The 19,905-nt window shown below is 40.6% G+C and overlaps 1 protein-coding gene and 1 long non-coding RNA gene across 4 annotated transcripts in view; one reads left to right on the top strand and one right to left on the bottom strand.

Moving 5' to 3' along the window:
- XPO4 (exportin 4) overlaps positions 1–473 on the bottom strand; it is a 112,158-nt gene extending 111,685 nt beyond the window's left edge. For 2 of the 3 annotated variants that reach the window (XM_004467531.4, XM_023591450.3), the window contains exon 1: positions 321–473. In XM_004467531.4, coding sequence (XP_004467588.2) covers positions 321–389 — 69 coding nt within the window. In that variant the 5' untranslated portion in view covers positions 390–473. The remainder of the gene's footprint in view (positions 1–320) is intronic. The other variant, XM_071208187.1, reaches the window with a different exon arrangement.
- On the top strand, positions 450–18,651 carry LOC101446597 (uncharacterized). Its single transcript, XR_188545.5, has 3 exons — positions 450–550; positions 1,182–1,234; positions 18,428–18,651. It is a non-coding gene; the product is annotated as an uncharacterized lncRNA (long non-coding RNA).
- The last annotated feature ends 1,254 nt before the right edge of the window (positions 18,652–19,905 follow it).

The raw sequence follows: 19,905 nt of genomic DNA, 5'->3' as shown, positions 1-19,905 counted from the left end.
ACTTGCTCTGCGACCCGGGCAGGGTATAGGGTGAAGACCTGGCACCGGAAACCTTCTCTCCCACTCCATTACTTTCCCGACGCGCGGCTGGGGTGGTGGGCAGCTAGGACAAGGGGACAACCCCAAGAAGAAGGGGACGAAGGCAGGATGAAAGAAGCAGGATGGAGAATCCTGCGCCACGCCACCATCGCCGCCTCCTCCTCCACTTGCAGGAGTCCCTGGAGGCCCTGCCCGGTCGCCAGTCCGGTGGGTGGCGAGGACGGCACGGCAGAGCCAGCCACAGGCCCGGGTAGCCGGGGCCGGGGGCGCGGCGTCCTCACCATCAGAACTTTGGCAGCGTTCTCCAGCTGAGCGATCACTTCTGGGGGCCCCAGCGCCGCCGCCATCATGGTCTCTCTTCAATGACGCGCCATGCGCTGCATTCTGGGAGCGGCGCCGCAGCGGCCAATTAGGGTGCGGCCCGGAGCGCGCGCGGCCCCACGCGGACGCCGACGTCTGGTCTCCGCTCTCCCGGGCCGGATGCGGGTCTAGGGCGGCAGCCGCGGAAAGCGTGAGTGGGGCTAAAGGTCCAGACAGAGAGTCGGAACCCGGGCAGGGGCGGGATCGAAACGGTGGGTTAGACTGCGAGGCTGCGATGCGCGCCGGTAGCCAGCGCATGCGCCGTACCTGCACATCCTCCGTCCCCAACCCCCACTCCCCGCCCGTTCCCTAGACTCCAGTTACCTGTGCTCACCTCGAGGGCCCCAGACGCTGGTTCTTACCCCTTCCCATCCCCGAGGGCCCTAGACGCCAGGCGACCCCTCCACTGAGCACAGGGCCTCAGATGCCGATCCGCCCCCGTCGTCCTACCCTTCACATCGCTAGCCTTTCCCCACACACACACTTTTTTTTTTTAATTGTTTCTCCGTTGCACATCGAGCTTCTGTGAAGAGTTTTTTAGACTTGGAAACTTCCTTACTCTCCTGAGATTGCACCTCGTTTTAGAGTACCACTGTCTTCTGCGTCCTACTTCTCTCTTTCTTCTCGCCATAAAAAGGAAGCATTCCAGGATACATGCTGCTACCTTTTCTGAATGGAGGTCCCTCTATAGGAGAGTCTTCCAAAATCACTGGGACGGCGGGTCTCTAGGGAACCCAAATAAAAAACCCCGTCCTTTTATCTTGCCCTCTTCACTTTCTTAGGGCTGTCTCATGTAGGAAGGGAGAAGGGAGAGAACAGGAGCCCTCCTTGCTTGGTAAGTCTTCCTGAATTCAGTAAGACCTCAGTTGCTACAACTTTGCTGTGCTTTAGAAATTCATAATAGTCATGTTAATGATGTTGAAGATACATTAGAGTGTCTGCTAATCCAACCTTCTTTCCCATACTTCAGTATCCTTTACTACATTCCTGTTAAGTGGTCCTGTCACAGCTATTTGAGTATGCCAACAAGCTTTAAGTATTAGAAAAAGTTGTTTGCCTGAGGGATTTCTTTTGTTTGGTTTTTATCTTCTTTCTACTTTTTGGTGCTTCCTCTGCCTTTTGGAGCTACACAAAAAGTCAGATTCATTTCAGTATTTCAATGTTTCTTCTAGAGAAAAATCTTCCTATATATCTTCTCCCTACTTATAAGTAAAACATACTTTTTAGGTTCTATATTTTATGTTACTGTACTAGGACTATGTTATTAGCGCCATTAAAAAGCATGTTGTGAGGGAAGCAGATATGGCTCAAGCAATTGGACTTCCATCTACCATATGGGAGGTCCAGGGTTCCAGCTAGCATGCAGGCTCCACACAGAGTACTGGCCCGTGCAGGGAGCTGGCCCCAGTGGAGTGCTGGCCCACACAGCAACCCAGCAGAGAGCTGGTGCAGCAAGATGATGGAACAAAAAAAAAAGAGAGACAGAGGAGAGACAATAAGAAACGCAGCAGACCAGGGAACTGAAGTGGCACAAGAGATTGAGCACCTCTCTCCCACTCCAGAAGGTCCCAGGATCGGTTCCCGAAGCTGCCTAAAGAGAAGACTAGCAGACACAGAAGAACAGTTGACTCAGAGAGCAAACAATGAGGGGAAGGGGGGAATGACTAATAAATAAGTAAATAATTTTTTTTAAAAAAGAAGTGTGTTGTGGAAAGCAGATGTGGTTCAAAGGATTGGCCTACCACATGGGAGGTCCTAGTTCATTCTCAGTGCCTCCTAAAGAAGATGAGCAAAACAGAGAGCCGACACGAGGGGCTGGCACAGTGAGCTGACGCAACAAGATGAGGCAACAAAAGACACAAGGAGGAAAATATAACGAGAGACACAACAAAGCAGGGAGTGGAGGTGGCTCAAACGGTTAGGCACCTCCCTCCCATACAGGAGGTGCCAGGTTCATTTTTGGTGCCTCCTAAATAAAAAAAGGAAAATGAGCACACAAGAAACAGACACAGCAAATGAAACAACAAAAGAGTGGGAAGAAATAAGTAAATCTTAAAAAAAAGATCATTTTGTTTCTTGCATTTGGCATCTCTACAACTTGAAGTAAAGAAAGTGAATTAACAAGATTTTTATTGCAAGAAACAAAGGCAGTACTTTTTATTTCATTACCAAAGTGTAAAGTGAGCCAAAATGCAGTTAATAACCTTTTTTAATTTTAATAACTATGTAAAACTAAGTGGTTAACATACTGCCTAACTTATTGCAAAAAGATTACAAAATGACTGTAGCTGCTACAAAGAGTTGTAACCGCAGGTCAATAATATATCTGCAACTACATAGATAAATAATAGTTTGTGACATTAAATGTTTGAAAGAAACTTATTATACTTGAGATTGGGCCTTGGGTTCCAAATCATTTGCTTTGTTGAAATTACTTAAGAACTTTGCTTCTAGAGTATCTAGACACACTATACGAAAGGAGGAAGAAAAGGTGTTTCATCAAATGTTGCTCTTTTCAAATTAATATAGTATTTTTAATTTCTTTTTTTTTTTTTTTTGAGGTACGAGGAGCCAGGAATTGAACCTAGGACCTCGTATATGGGAAGCCAGCACTCAACCTCTGAGCCACATCGGCTTCCCTGAGTTGACTTTTTCATTTGTTTTGCTTGTTGTCCATCTTTGTTTTTTCAGGAGGCACCAGGAACCAAACCTGGGACCTCCCATGTGGGAGGCAGGCGCTCAACCACTTAAACCACATCTACTCCCCTTTTAAGTAAGTTACTCATCTCACATAACTGAGAATTTTAGAGGAATCTAAAATTTTAGAGCAATCTAAATTTGAAAATAACATTGAAGAATCTCAATGTTGGAAGGCACTTCAGAACTTACCTACTAGTTCAACCACCCCATTCAGAACTTGCATATTGTTACTGCTTGATTTGTTGTTCAAAAATAATACTCTTCCAAAAAATTAAAAAAGGAATATTTTTAATATTTAATAAAGTTTAATAAATCAAGTTTAATTTAATCATGTGCTCTTCATATCCTTTAATAGTAAAGGAGAAGAAAGTTGTGCTAATGCTGTGTCAGCTCTCCATGTGTGCTGGGCCACTCCTGGGCAGGCTCCACTTTTTTTGCACGGGGCAGCTCCTTATGGGGTGCACTTCTTGCGCACGGGACTCCCCTATGCAGGGGACACCCCTGCGTGGCATGGCACTCCTTGTGCGTAGCAGCACTGTGCATGGGCCAGCTCACCACACAAGCCAGGAGGCCCTGGGTTTGAACCCTGGACCTCCCATATGGTAGGAGGACACTCTATCAGTTGAGCCAAATCCACTACCCCCTACTTAATCTTTTTTGTTTTAAAAGATTTATTTATTTATTTATTTTTCTCCCCTCCCCCCCCCGCCCCGGTTGTCTGTTCTCTGTGTCTATTTGCTGTATCCTCTTCTTTGTCCGCCTCTGTTGTTGTCAGCGCCATGGGAATCTGTTTCTTTTTATTGCGTCATCTTGTTGTGACAGTTCTCCGTGTGGGTGGCGCCATTCTTAGGCAGGCTGCACTTTCTTTCACGCCGGGCGGCTCTCCTTATGGGGCACATTCCTTGCGTGTGGGGCTCCCCTACGCGGGGGACGCCCCTGCGTGGCACAGCACTCCTTGCACGCATCAGCACTGCGCGTGGGCCAGCTCCACACAGGTCAAGGAGGCCCAGGGTTTGAACCGCGGACCTCCCATGTGGTAGACAGACGCCCTAACCACTGGGCCAAGTCCGCTTCCCTCCCCTACTTAATCTTAACCAAAATTGATTAATAAGTATATTATATATTTCTTCTTGGGAACATAGATTATGTGTGTATGTATGTGTTTAATGAAGCCAGTGGGATTTGCTTCAGAAGTCAACTTTGCTAAATTTTGTGTCTTTCCCAAATTAGTGGCTCTCTGAGAACATTTGCTAAGCAAAAATATAATTATTGTCACCACTGCTTACATTCTGCTGCAAAGGAAAAGCCAGCTGTTGTGGATCACGCATATGATCATTTAAAACTACAAGAGAAGTTTGAAGTTATAGAATCTTGAGAATTTGGAACTGAAAGAACTTTAAGTCCTACCTATTTTTCAGATGATTAAAATAAGTCCCATAGAAATTAAATGACTTCAGACCAAGCTAATCAGAGCCCATCACCTGCCCTGTAGTTCAATACCTTTATGGTGATGTGGACAGAGACGGGAATTCAAATCAAAAGAACTAGGAATGAGTTGTATCTATGCTCATGAGCTATGTTTAGTGGGTAAGTAGCAGCATTTTGGGAACTAAGCTTGGTCATCTATAAAATTGAGATCACAAGTGCAGGAGGTTCAAATGATGTAATACCTTTGAGACAACTTTGCAAAACTGTGAAGTCTACTATGAATGCATGTTATTACAGCATGTCAAATTTGATTACATATTTGCTTAATACTTTGGAGACATTGAAACTGACTTCCAGAGTTAGCACATCAAAATAATCAAATGCCCAGATATCAACAAAAGATCACAAGCCATGAAAAAAAAAAAAAAACAGGAATAAAATGTCTCCTTCAGAGGAGCAAATTGAAACTTAAGAGGAAGCACAGACATTGAAACAACTAATCAAAAACAGCCAGGTCTTCTAAATCAATTCAAGGAGTATGACAATTTGAAGTTCTTGTATAAATCCCAAAAAGAAAACTGTTATGTCTTTGAACTAATCCATTCTTGTGGGGTGTGGGTTCTTTTGATTAGACTACGTCTATGAGGTGTAAGCCAGCTTGGGTATCTGCCCTTTTGCTGGGTCTGATATAAACGACACAGGGAGAAAGGGAGCTGCCATATTTGATCTGGCCATGTGAGAGAAAGGACTACAAGATCTCCCACAACCTACCTCAAGGAGAGAAGCCCCAAAAGGCTCAGGGAGCCAAGACCCAGGGAGGGATGACTGATAGCTACAGTTGAGTTCAAAGAGAAAGTAGAAAGAGGCTGGCAGGCCCACTCTCTTGCCTGATCACCACATGGCAGGATGCCAGGATTACAAATGGCTGACTTTGGTGAAAAAGCATCTCAGATGGTGTTTTGATTTTGACATTTCACAGCCTCAAAAAGATAAGCTTTTTACCCTAAATAAAAACCCTGTTAGAAAATCCAGTTCATTTCTGGTACTTTGCATTAGCAGCTCTGTGGCACACTAAGACAAGAAGCTAAGGGAAAATATGGACAGAAATAAACTAAATATGGATGTAGAACTAAAGGATACAAAGACATTGCATGAGCAAGGAAAATTAGAAAGTTAAAAAACAACTTATTGGGATGAGATCACAATAATGGAGGTTAAAAATACACTAGAAATGCCACATGGCGAGCCAGTGCCCATGCAAGTGAGTCACACAGGAAGATGATGATGCATCAAAAGAGAGACAAGGGGAAAGTCAAGGTGGAGTGCAACAGAAACCAGGAAATGAGGTGGCGCAATTGACAGGGAACCTTTCTCCACATAAGGGGTCTCCAGGATTAAATCCTGGTGAATCCTAGAGGAGAGAAAATGACAAGACAATACAGACAGCAAAAACAGCAGGGCGGGTAGAGGGGAAGGGGGAAAATAAATCTTTTTAAAAAATACACTAGAGGCATACAAAAGCAGATTTGAACAAGCAAAAGAAAGAATCTTCAAACTAAGACTGAGCAATTGAAATCATATAATCAAAACAGCAAATAGAGAAAAGAATGGAAAAGGTATCAGAACTTGAGGGATGTATAGGACAACAGGAAGCATATCAATGTACACATTATGGGAATTCCAGGAGGAGAGGAGAAGGAAAAAGGGGCAGAAAGAATATCTGGGGAAATAGTGGTCAAAAATTTCCCAAGTCTTTCAAAAAGCATAAATACATGTCCAAGAAGCAAAATAACTCCAAACACAATAAACCCTAACAGACCTACTCCAACACAGATGCTAATCAAAATGTCAAATGCTAAAGATATAGAGAGATGCCAAAAGTAGCAAGGGAAAAGCAATTGTCACATAAAAGGGATTCTCAATAAGACTTAAGCATTGATTTTTCATTAGAAACCATGGAGGCAAGAAGGCAGTGGTGTGATATATTTATGGTTCTGAAAGAGAATAATTGCCAGCAAAAAATTCTTTATCTGACAAAACTGTTCTCCAAATATGAGAGGACTTTAAGATAGTCACAGGGAAGTGGATGTGGCTCAGGCAACTGGGTTCCCCTCTACCACGAGAGGTCACTGGTTCAAATGCCACTGCCTCCTAAAAAGGACAACGAGTTGAAGCAACTGGCAGGCATGGCAAGCCAATGCAACAAGATAACACAACAAGAGACAGAGGGAGGAAAAACGTAATGAGAAACCCAACAAAGGAGGAAGCGGAGGTGGCTCAAACAATTAGGCACCTCCCTCCCACATCAGAGGTCCCGGGTTTGGCTCCTGGTGCCCCCTAAAGAAACAAGGCAGACAAAGCAAGTGAAAAACAACAAGAGGATAGGGAGAAATAAAATCTTTAAAAAAATAAATTCACAGATAAACAAGAGCAGAGAGTTCATTACCAAGAGACCTGCCCTGCAAGAAAACCTAAAGGTAGTACTTCAGGTTGAAAAAAAGAACAATTAGTGTCATTGATTTGTACATTTAAAATGGTCAGAGCAACTTCTGGGAAGGTGGTAGACTTAAAAGATAGGGAACTCTCTTCTCTTCCAGAAAAATAGCTACAGGACAGGCAGAAATAGCCTTTAAAAAGTGTCCTAGGATTTAGGGCACCAGGGAAAGGTTGGACACTGCCCAGAAGAGAAAGGGGCAAAGGAAAAGAAGAGCAACAGCAAAACTGTGAGTTAAAACCTGCAGCTGCAACGGCCGGCATCCTTCCCTACCTTATAGACATGTTTGAATTCTCAGGTGTTGAGGCTGTTGGCTATAGACAAATGGGACCCCAGGAATCCACCTGCCTGGGAGAGGGAGAGAGAGGAACACAGCCTAAGGTTGACTCAGCTTTTGATGCACAATTTGGTCCACAGTGTCCCAGGAGCCCTTCCAGACCAGGTGGGTCCTCGCCATGTTTGCCTTGGGAGCCATCAAGGGACAAAAGAAATCCGACCCTCTGGATGTCTCTCTCTACTGACCAAGAATGGTTGTTGAGGACTCAGCAGTGGAATTATTTCCTACCCTGGAAAAGTGAGGGGGCTGCCAGAAAAGGTTGGAGAAGTGCCTTTGAGGAAATTTGAATTATGGGGCTCTTTGCCTCCAGGCAGGATCCTCTAGCCCATTGATCTGGTTGGTGTTGCAGGGAACATATTCTGACCAGGCTTTGAACTGAGAGGGCTGTCAAAGGGTGCCATCTACTGGTGGACCAAGGAAGTGCACGTAAGGAAATGAAAAGTAAATAAATAATGAAGGCTTTTTCTGGCCTTTACAGTCTTTCCCCAAGGCCCTTCGAAGCAGGTCTGCAACCTACTTCTAAATTATCAGTAGGTCAAAGAAGAGATTGCAATTGAAATTGGTAAATATATTGAGACAAATGAAAACAACACAACTAATGAAAACTTATGGGATACAGCAAAGGCTTTACTGAGAGGGAAATTTATAGCCCTAAATGCCTATATTTAAAAAGAAGGAAAAGCTAAAATCAAACCAATAACTTAACAGCTGGAGAAACTAGAAAAAGAACAGCAAACCATTCCCAAAGCAAGCAGAAGGAAGGAAATAATAAAAATTAGAGTGGAAAGAAATGAAATTGGAAAACAAAAATAGAGAAAACCAACAAAACCAAAAACTCGTTCTTTGAGATCCATAAAATTTACAAATCCTTAGCTACACTAACAAAGAAAAAGAAAAGGCACAAATGAAATCAGAAATGAAAGAGGGGAAGATACAATTGACCCCACAGAAATAAAAAGGATCATGAGAGGATATTATGAGAATCTGTATGCCAACAAATTGCACAGCCTAAATGAAATGGACAGATTCCTAGAAATGAACAAACAACTTACACTGATGCTACAAGAAATACAAAGAACTTAACAGACCAATCAAATTTAAAGAGATTGACTCCATCAACAAAAAACTCCCAACAAAGGAAAGTCCAAGACTAGATGGCTTCACAGGTGAATTCTACCAAGGATGGCAAGAAGAATTAGCACCAATCCTGTTTAAACTCTTCCAAAAATTGAAGAGGAGGGAAAATTACCCAATACATTTTATGAAACCGGCATCACCCTTATACCAAGACAAAAACTACAAGAAAAGAAAATTACAGACCAATCTCTCTAATGAACATAGCTGCAGAAGTTCTCAACAAAATATTTGCAAATCGAATCCAAAAGCATATCAAAAGACTTATACACCACAACCAAATGGGATTTATTCCTGGTATGCAAGGATGGTTCAACATATGAAAATCAGTTAATGTAATACACCACATTAACAAGTTGAAGGAAAGAAAACACATGATCATCTTAATCAATGCAGAAAAGGAGTTCAGCAAAATCCAGCATATTTTCTTGATAAAAACACTTCAAAAGATAGGAATAGAAGGAAAATTTCTCTATATGATAAAGGGCATATTTGAAAAACCTACAGCAATCATTGTACTCAATGGGGAAAGATTGAAAGCTTTCCCTTTAAGATTGAGAACAATATAAGGATGCCCACTGTCACTATTGCTATTCAACATTGTGCTAGGAGTTCTAGCTAAAGCATTTAAGCAAGGGGAAAAAGTCATCTAAATAGAAAAGACGGGTAAAATTTTCACTATTCATGGATGACATGACCCATATTTAGAAAATTATGAAATGTCTACAACAGAGCTACCTGAGCCTATAAATGATTTCAACAAAGTGTCAGGATACAAGATTAACATGCAAAACTAGTATTGTACAATCAGAGGAGGAAATCACGGAAAAAATTCCATTTACAATAGCAACAAAAAGACTCAAATACAGAGGAATCAATTTAACCAAAGAAATACAGAGTCTGTATGCAGAAAACTACCAAACAATGTTAAAAGGAATCAGTGAAGTCCTAAACAAATGGAAAGGCATTCCTTGTTCATAGATTGGAAGACTAAATATCATGAAGATGTCGGTCCTACCCAAACTGATTTATAGATTCAATGCAATACCAATCAAAATTCCAACAGCCTTCTTTACAGAAACAGAAAAGGCAATTACCAAATTCATTTGAAGGGAAAATGTACCTGAATAGCCAAAAGCATTCTAAAAAAAGAACGGTGTGGGAGAACTTTCACTGCCTGACCTTGAAACATATTACAAAACTACAGTGATCAGAACAGCATGGTATTGTTATAAAGTTAGACACATCAATCAGTGGAATAGAATTGAGAGTCCAGAAATAAACCCTCACCTCTAGGGCAACTGGATTTCGACAAACCTACCAAAGCCATTTTAACAGAACAAAACGGTCTCTTCAACATATGGTGCTGGAGAACTGGATATCTATAACCAATAGAATGAAAGAGAACTCCTATTTCACTTCCTATACAAGAACTAACTCAATATCAATCAAAGACCTAAATATAAAAGCCAGGACCACTAAACTATTGGAAGAAAATGTAGGGAAACATTTCAATGACCTTGTGGTAGGTGGTAGTTTCTTGGACCTTACATCCAAAGCACAAGCAACAAGAAAAAATAGATTAATGGGACCTCCTCAAAATTGAACACTTTTGAACCTCACTAAGTGAGGTCAAAAGGGTGAAAAAGTAGCCAACTCAATGGGAGAAAATATTTGGAAATCACATATCCAATAAGGATTTAATATATATGATTTATAAAGTGATCATACAACTCAACAATAAAAAGACAAATGACCTGATTGAAAAATGGGCCAAAAACTTTAAGAGACATTTGTCCAAAGGAGAAATACAAATGGCAAAAAAAAAAACAAAACCCACATGAAAAACATTCAACATCACTAGTAACTAGGGAAATGCAAATCAAAGCTACAGTGAGATACCATGTCACACCTACTAGAATGACCACTATTAAAAAGACAGAACCCCACATAGAAGAGGTGGCATTGGATTGGGAAAAGTGGACATGGTGGCTGATGGGTATGGGGAAAGGCAGGAAGAGATGAGAGGTGGAGGCTTTGGGACATGGAGCTGCCCTGGATGGTGCTTCAGAGGCAATCACCGGACATTGTAAATCCTCACAGGGCCCACTGGATGGAATGGAGGAGAGTATGGGCCATGATGTGGACCATTGACTATGAGGTGCAGAGGTGCCCAAAGATGTACTTACCAAATCCAATGGATGTGTCATGATGATGGGAACGAGTGTTGCTGGGGGGGGGGGGGGGGGGGAGAGGTGGGGTAGGGGGGTGGGGTTGAATGGGACCTCACATATATATTTTTAATGTAATATTATTACAAAGTCAATAAAAAAAAATGATATGAAAAAAATAAAAATAAAAAGACAGAACTGGGGCGGCGGACTTGGCCCAGTGGTTAGGGTGTCTGCTACCACACGGGAGGTCCACGGTTCAAACCCCGGGCCTCCTTGACCCATGTGGAGCTGGGCCATGCGCAGTGCTGGTGCATGCGGGGAGTGGCGTGCCACACAGGTGTGTCCCCCACATAGGGGAGCCCCACGCGCAAGGAGTGCGCCCCGTGGGGAGAGCCGCCCAGCGCGAAAGAAAGTGCAGCCTGCCCAGGAATGGTGCCGCACACATGGAGAGCTGACACAAGATGACACAACAAAAAGAAATGCAGATTCCCGTGCTGCTGACAACAACAGAAACAGACAAAGAAGACGACGCAGCAAATAGACACAGAGAACAGACAACGGGGGCGGGCGGGGGGAAGGGGAGAGAAATAAATAAATAAATCTTAAAAAAAAAAGAGAACTACCAGTGTAGTAAAGGATGTGGAGAGATAGGAACACTCGTTCACTGTTGGTGGGAATGTAGAATGGTACAGCCACTGTGGAGGACTGTTTGGCAGTTCCTAAAGAAGTTGAATATAGATTTGCCATGTGACTCAGCAATACCACTACAGGGTATATGCCCAAATAACTGAGAGCAGTGACACTAACAGACATCTGCACACCGACGTTCATAGCAGTGATATTCACAATTACCAAAAGATGGAAACAACCCAGGTGTCCATCAACTGATGAATGGATAAACTGTGGGGTATATACACAATGTTATATTAGGGAGCTGTAAGGAGAACTTAAGTCATGAAGCATATGACAACATGAGTGAATCTGGAGGACATTATGTTGAGTGAAGCAAGCCAGACACAAAAGGGCAAATACTGTATGACTGTGCTACTATGAACTAAATAAATTGTGTAATATCATGGAGTTAATCACTTGAATATGGGTCAACAGAAAATAGAATGAGGTTAGAGACTGGAAAGTGAGGGTTAACTTGTGCACAGTTGGTAAAGAGGCTGTATGTTCATCTTTGGAAATGAATACAAAAGGTGAAAGAACAACATAATTGTAACTAGCAGTACTATTATATGTGTATGTCTGTGGCTGAAAGGGAAGTCTAAGGTCATGTATATTACTAAAAGGAAAGCTAAAAAATGCAACATGGGAATGTATAGAATAGTAAAACTGCATGTGAAATAGGAATATGAGTAAAATTGTATATATAAGACCATTTTTCTTTGAAACTGAACTAATGTATTTTAATGCTACAAGATGTTAATATCAGACCAAAATAAACCACTATGCTAAATGAAAGAAACCAGACATAGTACCACATGTTGTATGATCCCATTTATATAAAATGTAAATATAAATCAACTTACAAAGACAATTAGATTAGTTGTTATGTAAGGGTGGAGAAGGGTAGAGGGATTAAGAGGTGACTGCTAAGAGGTGTGGAGTTCTATTTGGAGTAATTAAATTGATTTAAAAATTTTTGTAGTAATGAATGCACAATATTGTGATTATATTAAATGCCATTGATTTTGGATAGATCATATGGTACATGAATATATCTCAGTAAAGCTGCTTAAAAATAACTGTGCAAGAATAGCTAGAAATAGCAGCTATATGTACGGCAGGGGAAGGATAAAGAGATTGAGAGATGAAGAATTTTCTTGTCTGTTTTTTGTTTACTATTATTGAAATAATGAGAATGCTGTAATTATGATTAAAGTGATGAGTGCATAACTATGTGATTATACCAAACATCATTGATTGTACACTTTGGATGAATTGTATGCTTTATTAATATGTATCAAAATTCATTTCTTTAAAAAAACCCAATAGTGTAGTGTCCTCAGTATGTAAGTCTACTCTTTGTTTCTTGTATAATTTACAATATAATTGAATAAGTATCATATTTACTTGTTATGGACATGGAAAATATAGAGTTGTATGACAAAAAACAACATATAGAGGGGAAACAGATATAGGAGCAGAGATTGTATATGCTATTGAAGTTAAGTTGGTATCTTTTTGAACTATTACATTACAGACTTAGGTTGACTAATACAATTCCCAGGGTAACCACAAAGAATGTATTTAAAATATATACAAAAATAGAAATGAGAAATAAATCAGTCAGTTATTTAACAAAAGATGAACTATACGCAAAAGAAGGCTGCAATAAAGGACAAGAAGGGCAAAAAAAGATACAAGATATATAAGAAACAAAGGACAAGATGATTCCCTTATTTGTAATTACACTGAATGTACATAGATTAAATCATTGTTTTAGTTTCCTAGGCTTCTCAAGCAAATATCATGAAATGCTTCAACTTAAACAATGGGAATTTATTAGCCTATGATTTTGAGGTTAAAATAAAGTCAAAATCAAGGCATCATCAAAGGCAATGCTTTTTCCCAAAGACTGATATTCTGGGACTGGCTGATGGTGAGCCTTGGGCCTTAGTTTGTCACATGGCAAACTATGGCTAAAAGCCTCTGGAAGTATTATACCCGAAATGGGTTGGCTTTTCCAATGGAATTTATGAGATTAAAAGCTTATGGTTGGAAGTGGACTTGGCCCAATGGATACGGCGTCCGCCTACCACATGGGAGGTCCGCGGTTCAAACCCTGGGCCTCCTTGACCCATATGGAGTTGGCCCATGCGCAGTGCTGATGCGCGCAAGGAGTGCTGTGCCACGCAGGGGTGTCCCCCGCGTAGGGGAACCCCACGCGCAAGGAGTGCTCCCTGTAAGGAGAGCCGCCCAGCGTGAAAGGAAGTGCAGCCTGCCCAGGAATGGCACCGCACACACGGAGAGCTGACACAACAAGATGATGCAACAAAAAGAAACACAGATTCCCAGTGCTGCTGATAAGGATAGAAGCGGTCACAGAAGAATACACTGCGAATGGACACAGAGAACAGACAACTGGGAAGGGGACGGTGGGAAGGGGAGAGAAATAATAAATCTTTAAAAAAAAAAAAATGCACATCTCAGCAGGATCACAGAGACAGCCAGAGTAGATACAACCCCAGGTACTGGTGCTCCTGAGGGCTACGGAGACACACAGGTTCTTTGGTCATGGCAGATGGCTCTGGAGTTCAGTGCCTTGCCAGTGGGCCCCACTTTGGAATTTGTGCTCTGGGTGTAATGGAGTGAGACTCAGATGTGACCTTTCTATACATGCCTCTTCTGTCACTTTTACTGAACCTATGGTTGGCGCTGGTGTTGGTGTATACTCAGGAGACTTGAATCGACTGGCCATGTGCCAGCTAGGCCCTGAGCCTCAATAGAGTTGCAACTCCTATTCTCCGGTTCATTGGACTTACACAGTGGAAAACACCTTGGCAATTCCTCAGAAAATTAAGTATATAATTACCATATGACATGGCAATCCCACTTATTACCAAAAGAATTGAAAATAGGGACTTGAACAGATATTTGCACACCGATATTCATAGCAGCATTATTCACAGTTGCCAAAAGATGGAAGCAACCCAAGTGTCCATCAACCAATGAATGGAACAAAATGTGGTATATCCAAATAATAGGATATTATTCACCCATAAAAAGTAATGAAGTTCAGGTGCATACTATAACATGGATGAACCTTGAAGACATCATGTTGTGTGAAATTTGTCCAGAAAAGGACAAATATTGTATGAGCTCAAGTATATGAAATAAGCCAAATATACAAATTCATAAAAACAGAAACTGGAATATGGGTTACCAAGGGCCAGACAGGGGAGGTAAATGGGGTGTTAATGTTTAATTGATTCAGAGTTTCTATTTGGGGTGATGGAAAAGGTTTAGATGAGGTGATGGCAGCATAACTCTGTGAATGTAATGAACACCACTGGATTTTATAATCAAAAAGGTTTAAAAAGGGAAATTTAGGCTGTATGTAAGTTACCACAAAAAACAACAACCCTAGACTCTATAATACAAAGACTATAAACCCTAATGTAAATAGCTGATTAAAGTTAATAGCAGAAGTATAATAATATTGATTCATCAGTGATAACCAAAATACCACACTAGTGCAAAATGTTAATAATAGGAATAACTGAGTGTGAGAGTAGGAAGGCTCTGTACTTATTGCATGATTTTTCTGTAAACTACAACTGCTACAATAACATATGTGTGTGTATATATATGTATATATATATATATAGGCCATGACAAGGAATAAAGATGAATTGTGTAACAGAGGGAGGAACTAATCTATTCTCCTTGAAAAAATCAGGATAACAGAATTTCCTTTTGAGTAGACATCTAAGCCCAAATTAAATGGGGACTCTTTAATAATAACTCCCTTATATATTAAATACTATTGATCTGTAAAACATTAAGGAATCTTATAACCCAAAACTCTGAAAACCTCTGATATAGTACTGGAAATATTATGGTATCAAACGTATAGGAGCCTTATATATTTCCCCAGAAATAAAACATTTTATAACAAAAGGGAAAATATCTCTCCTCAGAACACTTCTTTTTCATAGAATGTGTATTTCTGCTCATAAGATATGTGTGAAACATTAATATTTGGAAGTATCAAATATTAAATACTTTATTAATGTATGTCACCATTTTGATGTGTGTATATATCATAGTAAGTAATCGTCACAAGTAGAGTGGCCTTATCCCTCCTGTTCTTAATAATTACCATCTTAAAATTTCTTTTTGAAGCAACTTAATTTTAGAGTATAAAATCAGAACTTTTATCTTGCTGTTGAACTCTACAGCACCATAATTTTAGAGCCTTTTCTTCCTTTCTTTCTCCCTTACTCTCTCCCTTCCCACACCGCCCTTATTCCTTCTCTTTTTTGCTTTCCATTTATATGATATATGAAAACCTGGCAACTCTCTAGGTGCAATGTTTTTAAACTATAACCAGTTACACCCTTCTCTATAAAGCTTAGTATTATAACACATCCATCCAATTAAAATTTTATGAGATCATGCTAAAGACTTTAAATATATTTTTTTCCCAAGAAACATCTAAGACTAACAGTAAGTCCTCCCTACTCTCTACCCACCCAACAACTTGAAAGCATGAGTTAGTCTCAAATTTTCAAAGGCTTTAAATGAACCTACATGATATAGGAACCCCTCGAAACCTTTGTTGTGCTGTGCAGGAGATTCAAGTCTAAGAAATTGCTATTGGAGGTGGAGTTTGCTGTGATTCAAGTGCATGATGCTATTGCATGGAAAGGCCATACAAGGATAGGTGCCGGCCTGGCTTGGAAAACTGAATGAATTGTAAACCTGGTGCTGCTGAAATTGAGGGAGGCTCTGTTGCAAGACTGAAAAGGTTCTGTTTTGAGAGTCGGTGTTAATGGGTGGGGCAGCTGGCAGGAATCTGCAGGCTGGACCTTTGGTGGCTGCAGTTGTGTTAGGAGGGTTCTGAAGAGATGTGGTCTTGTCCTGGGAGTTCCTTCTCAGGCAGGTCAGCTAAGGCTTTTCAGGTGACATCAAAGAGATGAAAACCCAAGCCATCTTCTAGTTGTTTAGAAGCACCATAGCCAATTGCTTCTTACCAGCCCATAAAGGATGCTAGTGGCATTGTGTCTGCTGGGAAGAGTCCCTGGGTGTCTGTGGGGAGTAGGGAAAAGGAGGAAGTTCACTTGGGGTGATGAGCATTGTTTGAGGATACAATTGTAACTCTACCGCTGACCCTTCAAAAGGGACCATGCACTATGACTGCATGAACTCATGGGGATGACTGGATTGCATTGGAGGTGACTTGTGTCTTCCAAAACTATGTTCAGGTCTTAACCCCTGTACCTCAGAGTGCGTCCTTACTTGGAAATAGGGTCATTACAAATGAAATTAGGCACATTAAAATGAGTCATATTGGAGTGGGGTAGGCCCTTCAGAGTTTGGCTCTTGGAGTTAAAATGTAGCGCTTTGATAACCCACCTGCCTGGCCTCACTATCCCCTAGCCCATCCTCACCAGAGGCCACAAAACAAGACTTCATGTCTGAGAGCGGTGTTCTCCACTATTGGTGGGTTCCTTATCAATCATTTTTATAAGTGGAGAAAGGTTCCAAAAGAACAACTTAAGAACTGCTCCATCAGAGAACTTATCGATTTGGAATAGCATTTTGTCACATTCAGTCTAGTGGGAAGGAAAGTGTCATTTGCTAAGAACTCTTTTCTTGTTAACTACTAAAGTAATGCTCTGGGAAGTGGATGTGGCTCAACTGATAGAGTGTCCACCTACCATATAGGAGGTCCAGGGTTTGGTGCCCAGGGCCTCCTGACCCATGTGGAGAGCTAGCCCATGCGCAGTGCTGCTGCATGCAAGGAGTGCCATGAACGCAGGGGTATCCCCTGTGTAGGGGTATCCCATGTGTGAGGAGTGCGCCCTGCAAGGAGAGCTGCCCCACATGAAAAAAGCACAGCCGGCCCAGGAGTGGCACCACACACACGGAGAGCTGACGCAGATGGTGCAACAAAGAAAGCAACCCAATTTCCCAGTGCCACATAACAAGAATGCAAGCGGACACAGAACACACAGCAAATGGACACAGAGAGCAGACAATGGGGGGGAGGGGGGAAATAAGTAAAAGAAATCTTTTTTAAAAAAACAACAAAAAACAAAAGTAATACTCGGTTTCAGCCAGACTTACCCACTGTCCCAGACATGAGACGCGTACTCTGCCTTCTGCCCTCAACCATGGGACTGTTACCCTCACCTGTAACATCATCCCTACCCCCGCAATGATTTCATTCTATTTATCTTTCAACAAAGTTCAAGCGCACCTCTTCTCAAAGACCTCCTCAATTAACTCTCCTAACCACGTCCCCACAATTTTATTTAAAAGGAAGGAAAAGTCGTATTTGAAGCAAAACCATGTTCTTTCTGAGCCTTAAGAAACTTCTCTTTCCCATGCTCTAAATTCTTCTAAATCTGGAAGCACTGCAAATCTTCAACTTGATCAACATAAATAGTAATGCCCTGTAGAACATAATAACTGAATCAGATAATCCTATCTGCTTTCTACTGTTGTTCTATAAAAACATGGTAAATGGATGTAGAGGCTCCCCATGGATTTTGCATACATTCGAGATTCAGTTTTAAGCATTCAATATATTAATATGTGAAATGGCGCTCAATATATACATGGAGTTTAATGCTGCTCAGTATGTTTTTGTTGACTTACTATGGAATGAGTGAACAGTAAGTGCCCATAATAGTTCAAAAACAGAGTAAGCCATGCCATTCAGGTGTCCCTGGACAACTGTCTAGTTTTTATTTATTTTTTTGTGGGGGGGCACATAATGCAGATTTTCCTTAACATAAAAATCTACAAAATATTTCTTTTTAAGTGATTATGTAGGTTCATTCACACCTTCATGAAAAATATAGACATAAAAAGAAATAATTAAAAGAAAACATTCCAGAATACTTCAATATGTGTTCATCAATTGTAACAAATGTACCAAACTAATGAAAGATGTTGTTAATGGGGAAGAGTGTGGACGGGGGAGAGGATGAGGTATATGGGAATTCACTTTATTTTCAATGTAATGTAATGTAAAGCTTCCTTAAAAATAAAAATAAGTAATAATTTTTTTTTTTTTTAAAGACATTCCAGCTTGTGAGTAGCTTGATGAAGAACTCTTTGTGGACGCAGCCTGCCAAGAAATTGGACCCTTGAAGTCACACAAATCTTGTTTGCAAAAACACATCACCAGCTCCCTCTGCTGTTTGTTGACTTGTTTTGAAAGCCGCAGAAGCTACAGTCCTTTCTGGACTAAATACTGTATAGAGTTCAGAATAAATTTACTGGATAAGGCATAGGCAACCGCATCAATATCAGCATATTCTGTATTTATATTCCAGAGTGAAGGAAATCAAACCATCAAATGCGTTTACATAAGGGTATTTCCGCATGTATTCTTACTATCTCTGTTTTGTTTCAGCTGTGACATTTTTCTGAAGAAACAGTTTCGACAGTTATTTATTTACATTTATTTAGTATAAATTTCTAAGGCCCAGGAGAGAAACAGGCAAAAAATCTACCCAACAAAATTCAGGTGATCTCTGGAAAAGATATTTGTGGAAGATCAGGCTAGAGCAACCAAAGGCCATTTAAGGATTTAAGCCTTTATTTCTGAACCTCTACTTATTAAGACCATTAACAACCCAATTTAAAAAAAAAAAATCCCTGCCTGAGGCGATAAACACCAAGAGATTGTCTCTGCGTTTAATTGAAGCTTTCATCTCTAGTCCATCAATTCCTCAAATTCAAAATTCTGTGGTGAAAATAAAACGAACAGTTAGGAAGAAAACCTGTAGTCCTATATGTGGCAACAATTTTATTTTCTTTCCCTAGCCTTAAAGTATTTCTCATTCCAAAGTACTAAAGCCTTCTTAGAGTTCTGGACTGTGGATTCTAGTTATTTTTCCTTAATAAGAGAAAATAATGAGTTTTAAATTATTCATAACTCCATCCCCAAAGTACATTATCTTAATTTCTGACTAGTTCCCTTCCTAATATCCATATTTCTAGAGTTTCTGACCTACATTATTTCACTAGTTCTTAAAGACTTCAGACTAGATGGGAAAAAAACAGATTTATTTGGAAAAAGCCATTTTATTTTCACAAAGCAATCAATCTTTAGATTAAAAAAGATTGCTTATGAAGAAACATACTCTGGAGCAGTCTTTTCTTGAATCACTGCTGATATTTGGTTGTTAGTGCTGCAGATAAGTTATCTGTACTAGTTATACAATAAAAGGAAAGTATCACATGAAAAATGAGGTGAGTTAAGACAATTTAAAAATACTGTTTGGGAATTTGTTTTAACTTTTTCATCTTCAGGATTTGATTCTTCACACAAGGAAACCTTGAATTCTTCATTGGCTCACTTTCTCACAGGAAGTCTGTGGGGCTGATGTTTACTAAATCTGTGCCTTGGTAGTACCAATTCCAAATGCTTTCAATTTACTTGGATATGGAACAAGATCCCCACATGGCAAAGGGGAATAAAATCAGCAATGATAAATTGTGAACCACAGTGAAAATTAGACCAAAAAAAGTCACATAACCTTGGTTCTTCC

The sequence above is a fragment of the Dasypus novemcinctus genome, chromosome 15 (genome assembly GCF_030445035.2).
Source record: "Dasypus novemcinctus isolate mDasNov1 chromosome 15, mDasNov1.1.hap2, whole genome shotgun sequence".
Classification (NCBI taxonomy): Eukaryota; Metazoa; Chordata; class Mammalia; order Cingulata; family Dasypodidae; genus Dasypus; species Dasypus novemcinctus.
Note: the sequence above shows the minus strand (reverse complement) of the source record. Positions and strands in the feature narration are given on the sequence as shown.